General features: G+C 41.5%; 1 protein-coding gene across 5 annotated transcripts in view; it reads left to right on the top strand.

The window, feature by feature from the left end:
* KCNT2 (potassium sodium-activated channel subfamily T member 2) overlaps positions 1 to 19,977 on the top strand; it is a 389,104-nt gene that overhangs the window by 75,079 nt on the left and 294,048 nt on the right. For 3 of the 5 annotated variants that reach the window (XM_069968983.1, XM_069968984.1, XM_069968982.1), the window contains exon 1: positions 6,942 to 7,211. The exons of the other annotated variants lie outside the window; for them this stretch is intronic. In XM_069968983.1, the coding sequence (XP_069825084.1) occupies positions 7,075 to 7,211 (137 nt within the window). In that variant the 5' untranslated portion in view covers positions 6,942 to 7,074. Of the gene's footprint in view, positions 1 to 6,941; positions 7,212 to 19,977 lie in introns of those variants that run through there. 5 annotated transcript variants of the gene reach the window in all.

The raw sequence follows: 19,977 nt of genomic DNA, 5'->3' as shown, positions 1-19,977 counted from the left end.
TATTGTGTTTGTCTGTCTTGTCTCGTTCTGTGTTTCACTTACTTAGTGTAGGGAACGTTGCCCAGTTGCCGACCGCCTAGGGTTAGGCCTTGGGGGTCTAGGGCTAGGGCTCACACTTTCTGTCCCTGTCTAATATTCAGGTCCAAGATTCTCTAACAGCTTTAATCAGTAAGTGTAAGGGTCGTATTACAAGACCCAAGCTGCTTAGTAAATGAGAACCGATCTTGTTGATCGGTGCTCGTTCACTGATCCTTTTAAAAGTCTCGGCCATGGCGACAGGAATGATCACTTGATTTTTCATTATGCCATTTGCTTTGAATGTGTTTAAAAATCTTCGGCTGGAGACATGCAACCAACCACCATAATCAGAATCGAATGAAGCGTTTCTGCGTTCAACGACTGATCGCTGGCTCTATCCAAGATATTGTAATTTTTTTTTTTACCAAAAATTGGCCAATGTAACAGAGCCTTAACCTCTACTTCCTGTACAACATGTGATACAGAAAGGAAAGGTATTTTAAGGAATGAATAGTAAAATTACACAGCACAAAGATAATCTAATAATGAATAATTAGCATCATGGATTCCTGGAACACTGGTCACGACAAACTAATGTTCTTGGTTTTTATAAGAAGATAATTGCAAATCTAAATGTTTGTAATACTGTTCATGTAACAAAGGGTAATACATGGTATCATCTCTCAATGGGCTTAGGTTAACAGTGCAGTGCCCCAAGGATATCTTCTCCTAATCTCCTTTAATAACAATTCTGTGGAAGGAAAGATTACGTTTTTACTGAAGATAAAACCACTAAAATGTAAAACATTCAAAACTAATCTTCATTGTGCAATATTCCGGATAACCTCAACAAGTTGGCAGATGAAATAGGAATTTCATTAAAGGGGATGGGGGCAAAAAGGCCAATAACATTTAATGAACCTTTTCATACTTACCAGCTTGGTCCTGGTGATGCTCTCACTGCCGGTCCACTGGCAAAGAAATCAGCCATTCTTCTTTTCTCTATGACTCCGATATCCATAGAGAATTAGAAATGTAGAATTGGAGTCAGCTTTATTCATGAAGTCCCAGCAGCGATGCCTCCCATTCACGTCACCTGGATCTTCATTGACAGTCTTTAATCCTCACGTCTGATCCTTCTTCGCATGCGCAGTACGCACAGGAACCTCAGAGAATCGTGCACTGGTGCCATATCCAATGCGAGAAGAGGATGAGAAAGAATGTCAATCAAGCTGAAGGAGCGATTTCTCTGTGACCGGACCGGCATCCAGAGCATTATAGAAACCAAGATGGTAAGTATGTAAGACTTTATTAAAAGGTATGGGATTTTTTGCCACAGTCTCCAGCGTTCCCTTGAAAAGTTCAAGGGGTTTTCCGGTAGTTTTTTTTTGCATACAGATTTGGACTTGGCCACAGCTCTGTTGACTCCTACTGGTTGTCTCCATTGTGCACATTATGCCACAGCCTATCTTTGGGCTCTGTGATAAGGCATGTGATAGCCAGTAATTACCTACATCCTCCTATTCACAACGTAGGTGAAATAATGACAACACTGGTAAAGGGGCAATAAGTTTAGAGGTGAGTTCAGAATGGCAGGCAATCTGTGGAAATGATCATTCTTATTGGGCAGCATGGTGGCTCAGTTGTTAGCCTTGCAGCACTGGAGTCCTGGGTTTAAATCCCATCAAGGGCAGCATCTGCAAAGAGTTTGTATGTTCTTTCCGTGTTTGGTGGGTTTCCTCTGGGTACTCTGGTACCCCCCTCTTTTTTATTCTAGTCTCAGTCCAATAATACACCGCTCTCAAAGTCTGTCAACTAGGTAAAATGTCTTTCAGTGTGTTGTAGAGGAGCAACCAGCAATCTTTCATAAAAGATACACTACCAAAAGTAGCCTCTGAGAGCCTTTCTCTAGACAGGCAAAGGATGCCCTCTTATGCCTTCTTTTGGTAGGACCCAGTATCTAGTCAGACCTCACCTGTAATCACTTACATATGTGTCTGAGATCCCGTTTTTGCAGCAATAAGACTTTTCCATTTGGTTTTATTATTATTTTTTTGCCGCTAAGTGCACATACATATGTACACTATATAATACACAAGTAATTGAACTAAATGACATAGTATAATTCTGAATTGTAGATAACGCTCTCAATGCCTTCTAGTCCTCATTATGTGGCTCCATTGTTTACAGCATCAATTAACATCATGCTAATATATTATAAATATTTTGCGGAAATAAATCTATTTTGTTTGTATAGGTCTATAAATTATTAACCAATATGTTAGATTTCTCTGCGGGTGCCACAGGCCCCGGCACAGTGTTATGATCCGGGCGCATTCAGCGATGCCAGAAAATCCAATAATGTTGCTAATTAGACCGGAGCTGTGATAGCCCGAGCTTTGTTCATCTGTAAGATGTTTCAGTTGACATAAATAACCTCTGCAAATGAACTGAGAATAGAAAGGGCTTAATAACGGTTTGCTTTAAGTTGTCAAGCATTAACAGTGGCTGATAACCTTTCCGACAATTCATTCTCCTGCGAGGGGACTCTGAGCATTTAGTGCACAAACATGTAATGGCGGTATTAATATGGACAGATGCCTCCAGAAAGAGTGCCTAGGCAGCGGATCTCACTTCTAGCAGATGCCATTCATTAATACGGCATGAACAAACTCAAAACGCAGATGATGTTTGAATTTCTTTCAATTGAATTAGATTCTGGACTCAATGAAATGACTGGTAATTCAACAAATGAAAAAAAAAATTAAAGTCAAATCTGAATTTATAAAATGTTTACAAGGATTACAAAAAAAAAAAACCCTGTCTAGAATTTTTTGGAGTAGTTTACCTTTCCTACTTCTGAAAAATTCTGATAATTTCCATCAATGCATTTATACCCGTATTTTCCGGCGTATTAGACGACTGGTCGTATTAGACGGTCCCCAACTTTTTCAGTTAAAATAAAGTGTTTAGGATTTACTTGCTATATAAGACTACCCCTCTTCCAACTTACACCAAGTAAAAATGAATAAAAACATCATACAGCAGCGAGATCTGAGAGGCAGAGAAGGAGGTACGGTAATACCAGTAGGATACAAGGGTGGCCAGATAGGTGAAACAGGTGCACTTTTTTGGACACAGCTTCACTTTAAGATATCTTTTTTTTCCATACCCTGGACGCGTGACCTTTCATATGGTCGCCAATTAAATCCGTTTTTGAGCTCCCATCCCCCCCCCCCCATATGCGGTGACCACAGATTCTCCAGTCCGGTTAAGAAGTTTTTAAGCACCCTCCCTATATGACGACACCCAGTGTATAGAACTACCCCTGACTTTTGAGAAAATTTTCCTGTTTTAAAAAGTAGTCTTATACACATAAAAATACAGTATGTTTCAGTAAGCCAGCTACAGTACTTCTTCCCTCTCAATATCACTAGTATGCATTTTTACATTCCTTGTTTTTCACTATGTTTAAGGCTATGTTCACACTCTATAAGAGATCGGCCGTTTCGTGACACCTGCCGGGTCATGGAACGGCCAGTCTCCACACAAAACATCCCGGCCGGTACTGCAGTACGGTCCGGATGATCTTTATGGCCGTAGTGTTTTAAAGGCCGGCGCATCAGTGCATGGGATCCGGGCCGGAGCGTATACAATGTGTTTATTCTCCGGCCGTGATCCCATAGAGGAATAGGCAAAGTCCCACACTGCATAAAGTACAGCCGTTCTTTTACCTAGTGTGAACATAGCTTAATAATGTAAAAAAAAAGCCTATAAACCTATTAGGGGGAAGGATATCATGTGTCTGGCACCCAGTGGATAGCATGTTATCTAGAGATGAGCGAGCATGCTGTAATTAGTATACTACTCATACTATATAAAATCGGTATAATAATAATACTACTCATACTGTAATGAGTTTACTACTCACTCGAGCATAAGACTACTGGAGAGTGCTCAATGCTTGAGTGAGTATGGGTGCTGCTCGGGGGTTTGTTAACAGAAAGCTGGTTGACAAGCTTCAAGGCTGTGGAAATACGTAACAGGAAATTATACTTACTGATCCAGTCTTCTATCTCTCTTCACTATCGCCGCTGATTGGTAAAATAGTGATAGTGAGGATAGATAGAAGACAGGATCAGTAAGTATAATTTCCCTGTTCACCCCCCCAGCACAGTCTGGCACCCGGAGGGTTAAGTTAGACAGACTGCCACTTTAAGGTTAGCCCGGGGGCAACTCATTAAAGGAGAAGTCTGTCAGATTATAAAATCCTGCAAGTGGCAGGGGCAGGGGGGTAACTGATTGCAAGTACTAACTTACCTCTCCCCATGCCTGCGGTGAGCGTCGGGATCCCCACCGGAAGGAATTTTCCCCCAAGTTGTGATGAAGTCCCTGTCTCAGCTGATGGACTGACCGCTTAGCCAATCAGTGACTGGAGCAGTGTCCCACACCAATCACTGACTGGCTGAGCATCTAGTCCATCAGCCGGTTTGGGACGTGTAAACTCCAGACATCCCAGAGCCCAGCGGGGTCCTACAGTAGGCCCCACCACTCACCACAGGCATAGGGAGAGGTAAGTTAGTGCTTGTAATCAGTTTACCCCCTTCTCCTGCCAGCTGCAGGATTTTATAATCTGCCAGACTTCTCCTTTAAAAAATCGAGTCTCAACTTAAGTGACAAGCACTAAAGAATGTGTTGAGGGGGGATAATGTCGGGCCAGGAGTGCGGTGGAAACATAAAAAAAGTATGCTCACTGGACCTCATGCCTGAGCTGCGCCGCATCACCAGTTTCCTTACCTGAACAAATGTCATTTTCTTCCGGCTATGGGGTATGTCATGACCTTGCTGAAACATCAATAAAGGGTGTGATTTGGCCTAATCATCCAATCAGTGACTGTAGTGGTGTCCCGCCCCAGTCACTGACTGTCTGAGCGGGGCATCCCTCAGCCAAATCATGACTAGAGATGATCAAACAGCGGAAAATCTTAGGTTCTAGAGAACTTGGATCTTGTCGAACCTTCCGCATTTGATTCCCGATGACTTCCCGGTCTGTGGGGAAGGAGGAGACAGCCCGGGTAGCACCTAGAATTCAGGGATTCAGCCTAGGTAATGGACTGTATCCTGGAATTCCGGTATCCGAACTGTCTCCTTCCCCACGGACCGGGAAGGCATCGGGAATCAAATGCGGAAGATTCGACAAGGTTCAAGTTCTATAGAACCTAAGATTTTCCGCTGTTTGATCATCTCTAGCTGTGACATAGCAGCAGGGGAGTTATGCAGACTGTTGGCAGGGTCCAGAAGCAGGACACAGAACAGGTAAATATACCTTCTTCATTATGCTCCCCCACCCCCAGATGGAAATAATTTTTTTGCCCACCTGACAGACTTTAAAGAGGATGTACCACCAGGTGCATCCTCTTTAAGCTGAACTGACGGATCAAACGGCGCCGTCATACAGGGGAAGGAATTCCCTCCCACAGTGCTTGAGCACCGGCCGGTTCCGGTGCTTAGAACGGCGCAGTGCACGGGAAACGGGCCGCAGTCCGAAAAACGGACCGCGGCACCGGCTTCCCCGTGACGGCGCCGTTTGATTGGTTCAGCCTAAAGAGGATGTACCTATTACTTTAACTTCTTAATCTACTAAGAAATGTAACATTTAATTCCGATCACATATTTTATTTTTGCTTTTTCATAGATTTGTAGCATGGCTCGATACCACCTCTTATCTTTTAATGTGATTCTTGAGATAACTAGATTGGTCAGCCCTGTAACTGAGTATAGCTTCTGTTTCTGGGAGATTTGCAATATGACATCTTATCGGTTGTTCCATAACAACAGACCACTAAATGCCACTTAAAGCTTCACAAACATATGAGCAATGTGTGGTCTGTTTCTATGGAGCAGTTGACATCATCTTACGTTGGTTGTGGTAAATCTCCCAGGAACACTTACTCGTCCATAAAATGTTTATACTTTATGACTAATTCTATTATAACGAGGTTTTAAATTTATCTAAAAGGAGATTCAACAAATATTTCTCAGTACTAATAAAAATCAAACCATATAGAAATATAAGTGGGTAAGGGCATAGCTATGGGGAGGACCTTGTTACATAAATTGCCTTTGGCCCAGTAGCTTCAGGTTATGCTTTTCTCTAAGAGACTAAGCTATGCAAATGCCTTAAGGTTTAAGAGAAAAGCAAAAAGGATACTGTAAATGTCAAGATTCTTCTTTAAGGATAAAATCAGGAATAGCTCTGATCTCTGCTGCTGTATTTAACCATTTCAAGACATGAATTAAAGGGGCATTCCTCTCAATATAAACTTTTAACAAACAGCCTATTCTTACCTTTCCATGCTCCCTTGGTGTCCTTCTATAGCATCTTTGGGTGTGATCCCGCCTCCACTTCCAAGACGACCTAGTCTTGGCAGTGACGAGCAGCTTAGTCGCTAATCACTGACTGAGACGAGACAGAGCCGTGGCCACTGATTGGCTGAGTGAGCTGTCGCTGCCGAGACCAGTTCATCTCAAAAGTTGTGGTTGGATTATTCAGCCGGGGACCCGGAGATGCCATAGGAGGACTCCGGGGGAGCCCTGAATATATATGTATATATATTATATTTTAAGCATAAAAAAGTGTTTAGAAAAAATTATAAAAATTTACAAGAGTTTTTAATGCTGAACAAGCAGTAGGTACGTATGAAGAGGAGCCCTTGGCTAATTTTAGCAGGCAAATAAATAAAATAAAATAGGAAAGGGTCTGAGCGGAACAGGAGCATCTTCAGTAAGAGAAATCTCTATAATGAGCAATGTGGCATTCTGCTTGGTATTAATGAATGTTACAGGGATTTGTAATGTAATCATATTAAGCAGAACACGGCTCTTCCTGTTCCCAGTGAGCCTGGTTAGTAGGCGAGATGGAGTGAGCCCTGCCAGCAATGAACACATCAGGCAGGATCCTGTATTATAAGAGAAAATTTCTAGTTTGCATGGAAATACAGCGATGGGTAGATCAGCATTAGAGAGAGCGGAGACGGGCAGGATGGGAGAAGAGACATGGCTATAAGTAAACTGGAATCACTGCAACAGTTTGCTGAGCAGAAGACCAAGATGTCCCCTCGCTTAGTACCATGTAGCGCAACTTTTGTGCCTTTTCCGAGACATGAACCATCCTTGTCTGAAACGGGACAGAGGTAAAAGGCAGCGTATTACTTCTCTCATTCATCCTATGTCCAGTATGGTATTCTGCATTAGTGAGTGAGTGTATGTTTAAGCAGATAGATAGATAGATAGATAGATAGATAGATAGATAGATAATTAGATAGATAAGAGATAGATAAGAGATAGATAGATAGATAGATAGATAGATAGGAGATAGATAGATAGATAGGAAATAGATAGATAGATAGATAGATAATTAGATAGATAAGAGATAGATAGATAGGAGATAGATAGATAGATAGATAGATAGATAGATAGATAGATAGATAGAATGATAATTAGACTTATAGGAGATAATAGGAAATAGATAAAAAGATAAATAGATAGACAGACAGACAGATGAAAGAATAGATAGATACATGAAATAGATAGACGGACAAACGGATGGACTGACAGATAGACAGATGGATGGATGGATGGATGGACGGACAGACGGATGGATGGACGGATAGACGGATGGATGGATGGATGGATGGACAGATGGATGGATGGACGGATAGACGGATGGATGGATGGATGGATGGATGAATATGCGGAAAGATAGGAGATAGATAGATAGATAGATAGATATTTTTCTTTGCCAGATAATTTCCTTACAGTAAACTTAATTTGTTAAGACTATTGGTTTCTATGTTGATCTGAATAATGCGCTTATTCACATGTAATATCATTCATGGTATTTATATATTTTCCCTCAAAATTGATTAAGAAAAGTTTACGTTATTATTGAGTGTAACTTTGGGGTTGTTAGAGGTTTGTGCAGGTAGTGATATGTGTTATATTGTGTTAGGTGTTATACTGTGATGTGTTATGTTGTGTTACGTGTTGTATTGTGTTATGTGTTATACTCTGATGTGTTATATTGTGTAGACAGAAGCTCGGTTCTCCAGCTGACAAGCACATCCTAGCTGAGAAGCACGCGGCCTCCCCTCATTATCGGAGAACATAAAACATCCTGTGATGGATGACGGACTCAGAGTTGAAGTTTTCTTTATGGTTGTTGTTTTCTGCTGATTGGATATTTTGTTCTGCAGCGTGTTCAGATCGCCTGGAGGGAGAGACGGCATCCCTCATGGCATCACGTTCCCCCGCTATAAATATTGTAGCATCTCATATTCCCCAGATTATTTAACTGCTGTGCTCAAGAATATAGGGAAAAGTTACAATTCAACAAAAAACAGGTGCTGATCTTTCCAAAGTTCATCTGGAGTAACACACAATATTATGTGTATCTGCGAGGATGAGCAGAGCTGGAACTGCTAACAGATAACGTTCTGCATAGATATTACTTATAGGTTCAGGTTGTCGCTGGGCTTCTCTTCAGGTCCAGTCTGCGGCTCTAGCCCTGTATCTAAGTACCATAGTCGAGATAGAGTAGTTATAAGCAACCCTCCCGGCACCATGATACGGCTTGTCAATGTCATATATTCTCAGTTCATTTAAAGGGAAACTGTCAGTTAGAAAAGACGTCTCAAACAGTTTACAAGACTATATAACTATATAAGCAGTGAGGCTATCCATAGCTTTATTGTAGTTTTCTGAGGCTGCAATCACCTACAAAAAAATCTTATCACTCTGAAGTGTCATAGAGGCATGGCCAAGGCATTGAAGTGCCTTGGCCAGCACCGATCGCACACCCCCCCCCCCCCCCGCAGCACTGATCGCTTGCACGTCCCCCCCCCCAATCGCACCCCCGCAGCTCGATCGCCCCCCTGCAGCCCCGGCCGCCCGATCGCCCCCCCGCAGCACCGATCGCACGCCCCCCCAATCGCCCCCCCGCAGCACCGATCGCATGCCCCCTGCAGCCCCGGCCGCCCGATCGCCCCCCCCCCCCCCCGATGGGGCTGCAGGGGGGCGATCGGTGCTGCCAGGGGGCGATCGAGCGGCCGGGGCTGCGATTGGGGGCGGCGTGCAAGCGATCGGTGCTGCGGGGGGCGTGTGATCGGTGCTGCGGGGGGGGCGATCGGGCGGCGATCGCACAGCCCCGGCCGCCCGATCCCCCCCGCAGCACCGATCGCACGCCCCCCACAGCGGCCGGGGCTGTGGGCGGCTGGCTGGAGCATATACTTCACCTGGTCCCCGCTCCGGCTTGCTGAAGATATTGGGAACCGCCGGAGCCGGGATCAGGTGAAGTATCAGCTCCGGCGGGGTTAATGGGGTGGGCTGCAGACAAACTTGCAGCAGGGATGTATATCCCTGCTGCGTGTTTGTCTGCCATTAAAAGTATAGGGCCGGGATCTGCAGCGAGTTTCGCTGCAAATACGCAGCAAGGGGACTCGCTGCAGACCCGCCAAGTGGGTTTGTAGCCTAATAGTAAAATAGAGGGAGATTTATTAAACATGGTGTAAAGTGAAACTGGCTCAGTTGCCCCTAGCAACCAATCAGATTCCAGCTTTCATTCCTCACAGACTCTTTGGAAAATGGAAGGTGAAATCTGATTGGTTGCTAGGGGCATATGAGCCAGTTTCACTTTACACCATGTTTGATAAATTTCCCCCATAGTCATTACTTTATGCACAAGAAGAGTGGAAATGTTTAATCTAATAAAACAGCTAACATCAGACACCATCAGGTTCTCAGTCCAACCTGGATCTTTGCATAAAACATCTATAAAATAAATTATAGGACATGTGGGTATTGATATGGAGGGCAACATACATAAAGAGAGGCTACAATGTGCGTCCCAGACAACATAACTCACTATGCACATACCTACAGAGATCAGTTCTATATTATACACTATACAAAGAACGACAACAATGCAAAGTAAGTTTGAGTCCGTTTTTTTGACGGAAGCAAACGCAGACTTCTGTAATAAAGTCTGTGCTTGGGTCTTTGAATCCAAACACACAAATTAAGGCACAGACTATGGGTTGGTCACAGATAATGATACATAGTCTGAGCCGGTAAACACATAGATGTACTGTACTAGGCAAAAAATAAACTATTCTTTGTGTGTTCAGGAAGCCATAAGGATATACAAGGCAATAGCAGATTATGATACATAATCTAAAAACATAAGCACATAGATATACTGTACTCGGTAGTAAAGTATCTTGCATTGTCTGGTCGGCTAACCATAAGGATATACAGGGCAATAACAGATTATGATACATAGTCTGAGAATGTATGTACATAGATATACTGTACTGGGTAGAATAGTATCTTGCATTGTCTGATCAGGATATACAGTACAAGGCAGGATATGTACAAGGCAATAGGAGATTATGATACACAGTCTGTGCAGGTAATTAAATGCTTAGATATAGTAGACAATAGCAAAGAATCATGCTTTGTCTGAGCAGGTAACCATAAGGATTTACTACTCAATAGCAGATGATGATGCATAGTCTGAGCAGGTAAGTGTAGTACATAGATATGATGCACTAATAAAGAATCATACTGTGTGAGCAGGAAAACATAAAACTATACAGTACAGAGCGGATCCAAATCTATCAATTCATGAATTAACAATAGTACAATGCTGCATAAAATCTATCTATTGGTAAGCAGTATGGTATAAAGCTGTAGGGTAAGGTAATGTGTGTAACAGAAAGTAATACAATAGTAATGTCAGGAGATAACAAAGACAAGATTTGTGGTCACGGGAAATGCAAATGCTTATGTGAATGCCTGTGACGCTAGATTAGGTATAAAAAAATAAAACAATCTATGATCAGAAGCAGGGTGTGACATCATAGGTGGGAGCACGGTCTGATGTCATGGGTGGTCCGAAGTGAAGACAGTGGCTGTGGCTGGAGGTATGGTGGGAGTACAGGAATAATATTGATTTTCATCCTTCATTACATAGCATATAGAGATGGGTGGAGGCGGAAGACAGTTAACTAGTATTTTAGTAAAGCACAGCAAATAGAATACATACGTAAGTAACAAACAAGGTCCATATTCAATATGATGGATCTGCGGTGAAATAACATGCGTGTGGCTGGCTAGTTCATATAGGGAGAACCAGAACACGTTAAAGAAAACCCATCACCATGAAAATCCTATCTAAGCTATCAGCATCATGTTATAGAACAGAAGGAGCTGATCAGATTGATATATAACTTTATAGGAAAAGATTCAGTATAACTTGTAATGTATTGATTGAAATCTCTGTTTCCATGTTAAAGAGTCCAGTCCATTGAATGACACCGCCCACTGGACTCCTTAACACAGAATGATCAGGAATTTCCATCAACATATTACAAGTTTTACTGAATCTTTTCCCACAAAGTTATATATCAATCCGCTCAGCTCTTCCTCTATAACATGATTCTGATAGATTAGATGCACTGTCTTGGTTACAGTTCCCTTTAATATAAAGCGCAGCAGCATAGGGAGAGGGATGAATGAGTGAGTGTTGGGGGTACATGCTGGTACGGGGTATCTGTTGCCTGTGACTGATATCCTCCCACTACTATTCTGTGTCTCATCCTATTCTTGACTTTGCCCTGTCCATCAAAATAGAAGCAATTTTCCAAACACTATGCTCATTAACGTTATTAAGCTCATTAGAGCGTCTAATAGCAGTCACGACTCCTGTGCAAGCTCAATTGGTCACTCAGCTTCAAAATTAGAAACAATATTGCCTTCAATTAAAAAACTTAAAAAAAAAACTTTTGTTTTTCCTTTTAAAAAAATTGTATTTTGTTCTTTAATAATACACCTACAAGTCCCAGAAAGGGTCCTAATTTTAGATAAATCTTTGGGGGTGAAACCTAAAAAAAAAACTAACTAAACAACACCTATAATGTCCACCCCCCACAATAAATACAAAAAATTATAAAAAAAAAATATCAATCAAAATCACATATGATAATCATTATTCTTTATTGACACTTTAATCCATTATTAAAAACACCCAATAAAAACAAAAACAAAAGTAGGGAAAACTCAGTACCAATTGAGTGTGGGAAATTTGATATAATACTACACAAACCTAGTGCTGAATATATAGCATCAAAATATGATTAAATAAATATAAAAATTACAAAATTTCACACACATGCATGGCTCCAAAGCACAATGCAAACAAGTATCTATGGGAGGTGAATAGCAAAAATAGATAGATAAATTTATAGACAATTAATAATACTGCAAGAGACAAGTAAAGTGCGAGTGCTCAAAAGTATAATATGTTCCCAGTAAATCACAGTAATAATTATTATAAAAGAGACACAAGCATAAATTAATATAATCATAGCCCATTCACCTACAGGTACAAAGTAAACCCATATCAGGTGCGCCTTTGATGGAAAGAACACTACCTAAAGATGGGATGGAATCAGGAGAGGTCACTAGCATGACCTGGATTTTGTTAAGTTTTTTTTTTTTTTTTATGTATCTTGGAAAAATTGAAGACTTATGGTTACTTAGTGGGACATTTACTAAGGAGTCTAGTAAGTGCAACTATTCTAATTGGGATTGGTGTGTATTTTGTTCTAATATCTTGTGACTGATTCATTAACATGAAGCACTGCCATAGTAAATGCATCCAAATAAAAAGGCGCAACTATGAAAAAATTGCGCAGTTTTATTCACCTGATTCTGACCAGATGTAGGCTTGCGCCTATCTATGCGACTTTTTAAAAAGTCGCAAATTATAAATTGGGCGCTAATCCCGGAATATGCGAACTTTTGGGTGAATACTTAAAACAGGCGGATTAAAAAAAAAGTCACATCTAAAAATATTCACCAGTCGAATACTGGTTCATAAATAGAACTTAGACCAAAAATGGGTGAAAAATTCAATTATTCACCAAAAATTAGGCGCAAACCCCTTGATAAATGTCCCCCTAAATTCTGGTTGGTAAGGAACTCCCCCTTTCTTAGAATCAATATCACTTCTCTAGTAATATATTTCTAGGGTGTCATGGATCTCCTAAGCAATGTCTATAGTGGTATCTTTATTTTTACGGAGATGTAAGTAGATCTGTCATTGAGATGTGTATGCATGTTTTCTATATAATATATAATCTTATTTTGTAGATTAATCTATTAAAAGATTCTTTGATATTTCTTATACACTTTTATGTTTAACTAAATAGACAATGCATTATTTTAATCCGGCTAGTATTACTCGGACACAGTGACGTATTGGTGTCTAATCAACTTTGAAGTCTATGTTACCTATAAGCCGGAGTAGATTTCAGCTACAATTTACTTCAATTTCTCATCTAAATAATAGTACTGTTTACTGGATCTAATTGGCCACAAGAGGCTACACCCTTTAAACTAGCCCCAACCATATTTTTTTGTTAGCCTTAGCAGATGGTTTAGACTAAGTAGTGATGGACAGTTGCCTTCTCAACTTATCTCCCTTCCCTGTTAATCTGTGTTCTTGATGTCAGAGGGCTGGTCCAATAACTCTCTGGACTAGGACTCCAGACATCAGACAAGTTAGCTGGGACCGGGAGCTGGCATTTTGGTTCGGATTGCTTGGTATTCTGAACTCTTTGCCTGGTCTGTTTTTGTACTGTTCTATCTCCAGTTTGTCCTGTATCTGCCTGACTATTTGTATTGTTTTTGTCTGTCTTTTCTTGTTCTGTGTTTCACTTACCCAGCGTAGAGACCAGTGCCCAATTGTCGACCACCTAGGGTTGAGCTGGCAGGTATACAGGGAGAGGCTTTATGTTTTAGGCTATGTTCACACTACCTAAAAGTACAGCCATTGTTGCTGATGGCAACAACAGACGTACTTTTGGCGCGGTGGAACAATGACTTGGTTTCAATGGGATCCCGGCCGGAGCGTATACACATCACATACGCTCCGGCCGGGATCTGTGCGGCCCCGCAAATAACTGACATGTCAGTTTTCTGCGGCCGGAATTCAGTGAATTCCGGCCGCAGAAAGACCTGTCAGTCCACACAGTGAAGCGAGCGGCTCCGGCCTGTGTGTTATGGGAATCTCTGATGCGGGCGCGCTGATGATCAGAGCTCTGCGGCCAGAAAGAACATCCGGCCGGTACTTAAGTACCGGCCGCGATGATCCGGCCGGAGACCGGCCGTTCCTTGACCCGGCTGGGGTCATGGAACGGCCGGTCTCTTACGTAGTGTGAACATAGCCTTAAGGTGATTCAGAGAAATTTTTGGAAAAACCTTCACGCTCTCAATTCACATTTTATTTTGTGTTCTGTGCATATATCTTATCTGGTTTATACAAATTTAAAATATGATTTTACTTATAAATAAAGCTTTCAAGTCAATTTGTCCTCGATAACATTTTTGTATTGCTGTATTAAGACAATTAGTCATTGTAGATCTCAGGCAGAGCAAACGTAGAAAGATGCCATACTAGATTTATTCCTTGAAGCATGAAATTACGGTATCTATCTTAAAATTCAGGTGAGTGATTGGACCATAGATTGATTAATTAAAAAAAAAGTAATTAAAAGAAAATGTTCTAGATGAATTATCAGGGAGCAACAACCTATAAACTCCTCTTACTTCTTCCAATGTTTCATGTAAGTGTCATATTAGAAGATTACGAGAAGAGAAATGTCATGTTTTCCTCAGTGCTGCCATGTTCTGTTTTTTTATAATAACTCTTCAATATCTCCATGATACTTCACTTTTTGTATGTCTGCCATTCACATGAAAGTTTTCTAAAGGTGAAGATCACTCTGCACTCACTTGGTCATTTCTGTTGACTTGACCTGGCAGCATAAAAAAAATAGTAAGACGTCCCTTCTTATATAAAAGATGAAAGGATTTCTTCATCCTAAAGACAAATCTTTTCTATTATATTGCTACTCTAGTTAAAATTTTTATCATGTCCTAAATACCACGGATTGCCACAAATAACTCTCTAGTACAGGGGCAGGATTTACTGTACTGGTGGCCAAGGCAGGAGTTTCAGAAAGTGCCCCCCACCCCTCCCCCCATCCCTTAATGCCTAAAGTTCCATGTGTTATTTGAACAACACACTGTAATACTTATTGTACGGGCCCTGATGGAATACAGAGACAGATACACAGTGCAAGCCCTAGCACTAGACCTCCACACCCCTCACTCCTCAAGGCTGTCCCTTGCTACTTGCCATTCTTGAGCTATTCCACAAGTGACAACTGGACTGCACCCTGCATTGAGTAAGGGTAGTATTACACGGGCCGATGAAGACCCGATAACTGCAAACGAGCGCTGATCTGCTAGACAAGGGCTGCAGGGACATCGTTACCGATGTCCTTGCAGTCCTTGTTCTTACTTTATACATTACCCGTCCAGGCTGCAGGGCTCCTCTTGCGGTCTTCTCCCCAGGTCCAGCTTCAGAATGGCCTGTCTCAGCTGATAGGCCGCTCAGCGAATCACTGGCCGCGGTGGTCCAGGCCAGTGATTGGCTGAGCGGCCTGTCAGCTCAGACAGGCCGCTCTGAAGCTGGAGTGCACGGGACCCGGGGAGAAGACCGCAAGAGGAGCCCTGCAGCCTGGATAGGTAATGTATATCGTCAGTCCTCGGCCGCGTACCGCTATTACACTATGGAGGTCAGACTTGAGAGGCAAGGAGGTCAAAATTCCAAACAAGACAATCCAATATGAAGCACTCTAGCCACAAGAGACTATTGCAAAGTTCCCAGAGCACAAGTGACCTACTTATGAGATATTGAAATACCATACCAGAGAGTGACTGGACCAGCCCTTTGACATCCAGACGACAAACAACACAGACTGGCAGGGAGGGGAGGTGAGTGATAAAGCCAACTGTCTATCCTTACTCAGTATAAACTATCTGCAGCCCAGGACTAGAGCTAGCAGAAGAAACCAGATGAGTGTGGTGGAAACCTGTCAATCACCACACGGCAAATACTAGCATAAGACACAGTTTAGACTAGTGCAAAGGAAACATACAATTCACGCACTGAATCATGGCCAAAAGCACAGTCTCGGCCATCCTTTACGGGCAGAGGACAGCATGAGTCGCATGGCTGTGTCAGTACACTAGCGCGAACTTTCAAACAGTATCGGAGCTCCTGACATCATAATTAATCATGATGCTGGAAGCTCCGAGGTCCACTGTGCAAGACACTGTCTGTGCACAGACGTGTTTCTGTGGACTTGTCCATTAGCCCTAAAGCTTTCCCCTAGCTCTAATACTGCATCAACTAACGTAGTCACACAACTGGCATCAACATGAAGCTTCCAGTCCAGAGGCCTGGAATCAAGCCAGGTATGTAAAATATCTTTTAGAAAATTTGTTATCCCGTAGTGCACCGCTATATTCATCAGGGTCCAGATAACCAAATAACTTTTTTTTTTTTTATTAATCATACATACAATTACATTCAGTCAATTCAAACAGCAAAAGCAGATATGAAAATCTGAAGAAGAAATAAAATTATCAAACTAAAAAAAATTACCCTTTACTCTCCTTATAAAATAATTATAAACTTTGGATAATGGCCAATTGTTAGAAAGTTCACATGTTGGTAAGTTGATCATAGAGTGTCCTGCTGCTGAGACTCCAGCAATGGAGAGAGAACTAAGCAGCTAAGCAGCTAGAGCTCAGTCCCCTACAGTGTTACCATCGGGAAAAGAGCTCTCATTTAAATCAAAAGGTTGTGTAATGCACAAATGCTTGGGGTCTTAGGAAGACTTTCTGTAGCTATTCCCACCTCTGACTTATAAATGAGATTCCTAAGCCTGCTCTCCATACACTTAATATTTTCTAAAAAGAACTGATGTCAAAAAGTGCCAGAGATTTGTAATTTACTTCTAGAAAAAAAAAAATCCAGACCTCCAGTACTGCTGCTGTATGTCATAGACATATACATAGATATGTAGGACATGCAGCAGCTGATAAGCAATGGAAGACTTGAAATTTTTGAAAAAATTCCCCTGAAGTTGCCCTTTAAATCTACCCCAATACCCAGTGCTCCCCGCAGCCGCAGTTTCTCTCCTGCCAGTTTCCCTATCTGGTGCAGCTCAGCCATACCTTAGTCTAGTGCTAAGGTTAAGTGATAAAGCAGTTCCTTGTGCAAGGAAGATCATAGATAATTAAACATAATCAGTCCCCTAAGTATCAGTCCATAAAAGTTTTATATATAAAATAAACATATAAATAAAATAAGATCAAATAAGATGATTTACCACAGGGCTCGTGTGGTACATGAAACGATGAATTTACATCAGATGTATAGCATAGAATCAATAGCATGAATATCAATAAGTTTAGGTGTAAAAATAAAAATAGGGATAAAAACAATGAGGGAGATTTATTAAGTCCGGTGTTTTTTACGCCGGCCTTACCAATGTCCTCGCAGCCGCCAGAGCTCTGAGAAATTATGTTGACAACGCACCGCCTCTCCGTGCGAACAAAGTAAAACCTACACCACCTTTCACTTTGCCTTTGGGGGTATCAAAAGAATATAAGAACTTGGTGCCAAGGTGCCTCTGGGGTGTCACCCATCTGGGGTGTCTTGAATTCAGCCAAACAGTGTAAACTAATGAGAGGCTGACAGCCTTGCTCTAGATTCCGCTGTATTGCTGCTCTAAGTACCGAGTAAGCTCTGTAAACCTACTTGCATTACTCGTTACTGTAATAAACTTTCTGTTGTTGTATCCAAATAGAATGTCTGTCCAGACGTGTTTCAGGGATTCTTACTCCTTCTTCAGTGGATAAATTTTGAGCAAAACAAGATCCCTGTCTTAACTAATGTCCAGTGTTTCAGTCATAAACAGGACTTGATTTCCACATTGATCATGGATTGCGGCCATATTAACCTAAGGAGTGGCCACTAAGTCTTATTTTTTGTGTATTTTTGTGTGTGCAATTTCAGCCATAGCAACGTGCTGCTGCCTAGTGTGAATGGTGTTGTAGGAGAGCTGACCAAATTTGTCTTTTTGCCATTAAGTCTCCACATGTCTTTATGATGCACTCTCCTTAAGGAGTGCTAGTATCCTCTTGACCCTCATCAATAGGCCTCTTACTAGCCAGCCAACACCCTGCTCATTGATGAAGAGGGCAATAACCCCAAAACAACTGTCTGCAGATAGGAAGTTGTTTCTTTTGAAAAGATTTTGGCATATATGTCATAAAACACTCATAGTGAGTGTCATATAAAATTGCTGATAATCATACCATAGTTCAAATCCATGCACCATCTACTCACCGAATGGCCAGAAAGCCTATTTGCATACAACAACGTTAACATTGTAGAGGCTCCCTACCCCTCTTCTCCTCTACATAGATTTCTATGGGCAGTATATAACTTAATCCTTCAGTGAGCTTATCTTTTAAGACAATATTCTAGTAGTTTTCTGTGTCAATGGTACATTTATTAAAATGTCACAGAAAAACTTTGACATGTCAGAGACATGTCAAAAGTTTTGATTGGTCCAGGCCTGAGCGGTCAGACAGTAACCGATTGTGAGAGCGAGCCGGACAGAAGACCGTGGTCCCCTGGCTATGTGCCACCTGATGAGTCGGGCTTGTAATAAAAGTCTAAGGAACCTTACTCTCTTCATTGACATGGAGGGGGAGTTTTTCATAATAACAGTAACACTTCCATGTGGGTTTAAAACACAAGATTAATAGACAAAAAACTTTCAGTCCATCTCATTCAATGTATAGTTTATTATTATTATTATTATTATTATTATTATTATTATTATATATTGGTGCCAGGTAGCTGTCATTTGCATAGGGGAGAGGCTGACTATAGTATTGATCATAGTGGTTGGTGCAGAAGGTTGATCTGCTTGGATGGTCACTACTTCATCCCACATATTCTCCTGACATCCCCCTGACATGTTTATTACTTGCGTGTTAATGATAGTAGGTGTTCTTTCCATAAGTATCACTTCTATTAGCTGCTGCCATAACTCTCAGCATTTATTTGACTACTTGTCACGATCAGCTTTCTCCAATTATTTTTAATAACGATACAAGTGTAAGTTTCGGTCTCAGTTTGGCAAATATGATTTGCACTTAGAAAACTGGAAACCTTAATGGAATATAATCACGTTGCAGAATTTACATTGGACAAACTAATAAAAATAAAGATGGTTATTTTGCAAAAAAAAAAATAAAAAAGCTTTGCACAGTTCTTTTACTATATCACAAATCCTTATGCAAAGAACAGATACATAATCTTCCCTCTAGCTGTGCCTCCAGGCATATCCAGGGTATCATTAGCGGGGAAGGACAGCGCGCTACATCACTCACACATTACTACATTATAGATATGTTAGAATTACTGACTTCAGGACTTTTCCATTCACAGAAGAATTAACCCATTATTTACTGGGTGTTCTGCAGCTACCACTACTCTCCCCCCCCCATTTTTTTATTTATTTATTATGCATTTACATATATTAAAAAAAAAGCTTTGACCTCATCCATGTGAATGTAGAGATGTTAGGAAAAAAAAACATTCTTCACTTTGATGTCAGTAGAGTATGGATAGGCTTAACGCTTAACCCCTTCACCCATGTGGGCGAACTGCCACATCTACCCCCCCCTCCCCCCCCCCCATATGGATGTGCCATCACGTCCTGTGACGACACATGAACAGGAGTTGCACCCTTGCCATCTGCAGCTGGTCAGGGCTGTCAGTGATTTTGGCGTGCAGCTCGGCTCCCGGCAGTTAACCTTATAGATGCTGTGGTCATTGCAGTAATTTGACGCATAATAAGTGGAGAAAAGTGCCATGGGAACTAAGCCTTACATGTAAACTGCCTATAGAAAGGAGATAATTGGGATCTAAATGACCAGTCAACAAGAGTCCAACAAAATGTGTCG

The sequence above is a fragment of the Dendropsophus ebraccatus genome, chromosome 4 (genome assembly GCF_027789765.1).
Source record: "Dendropsophus ebraccatus isolate aDenEbr1 chromosome 4, aDenEbr1.pat, whole genome shotgun sequence".
In the NCBI taxonomy this organism is placed as follows: Eukaryota; Metazoa; Chordata; class Amphibia; order Anura; family Hylidae; genus Dendropsophus; species Dendropsophus ebraccatus.
This window is presented reverse-complemented; position numbering and strand designations above follow the sequence as displayed.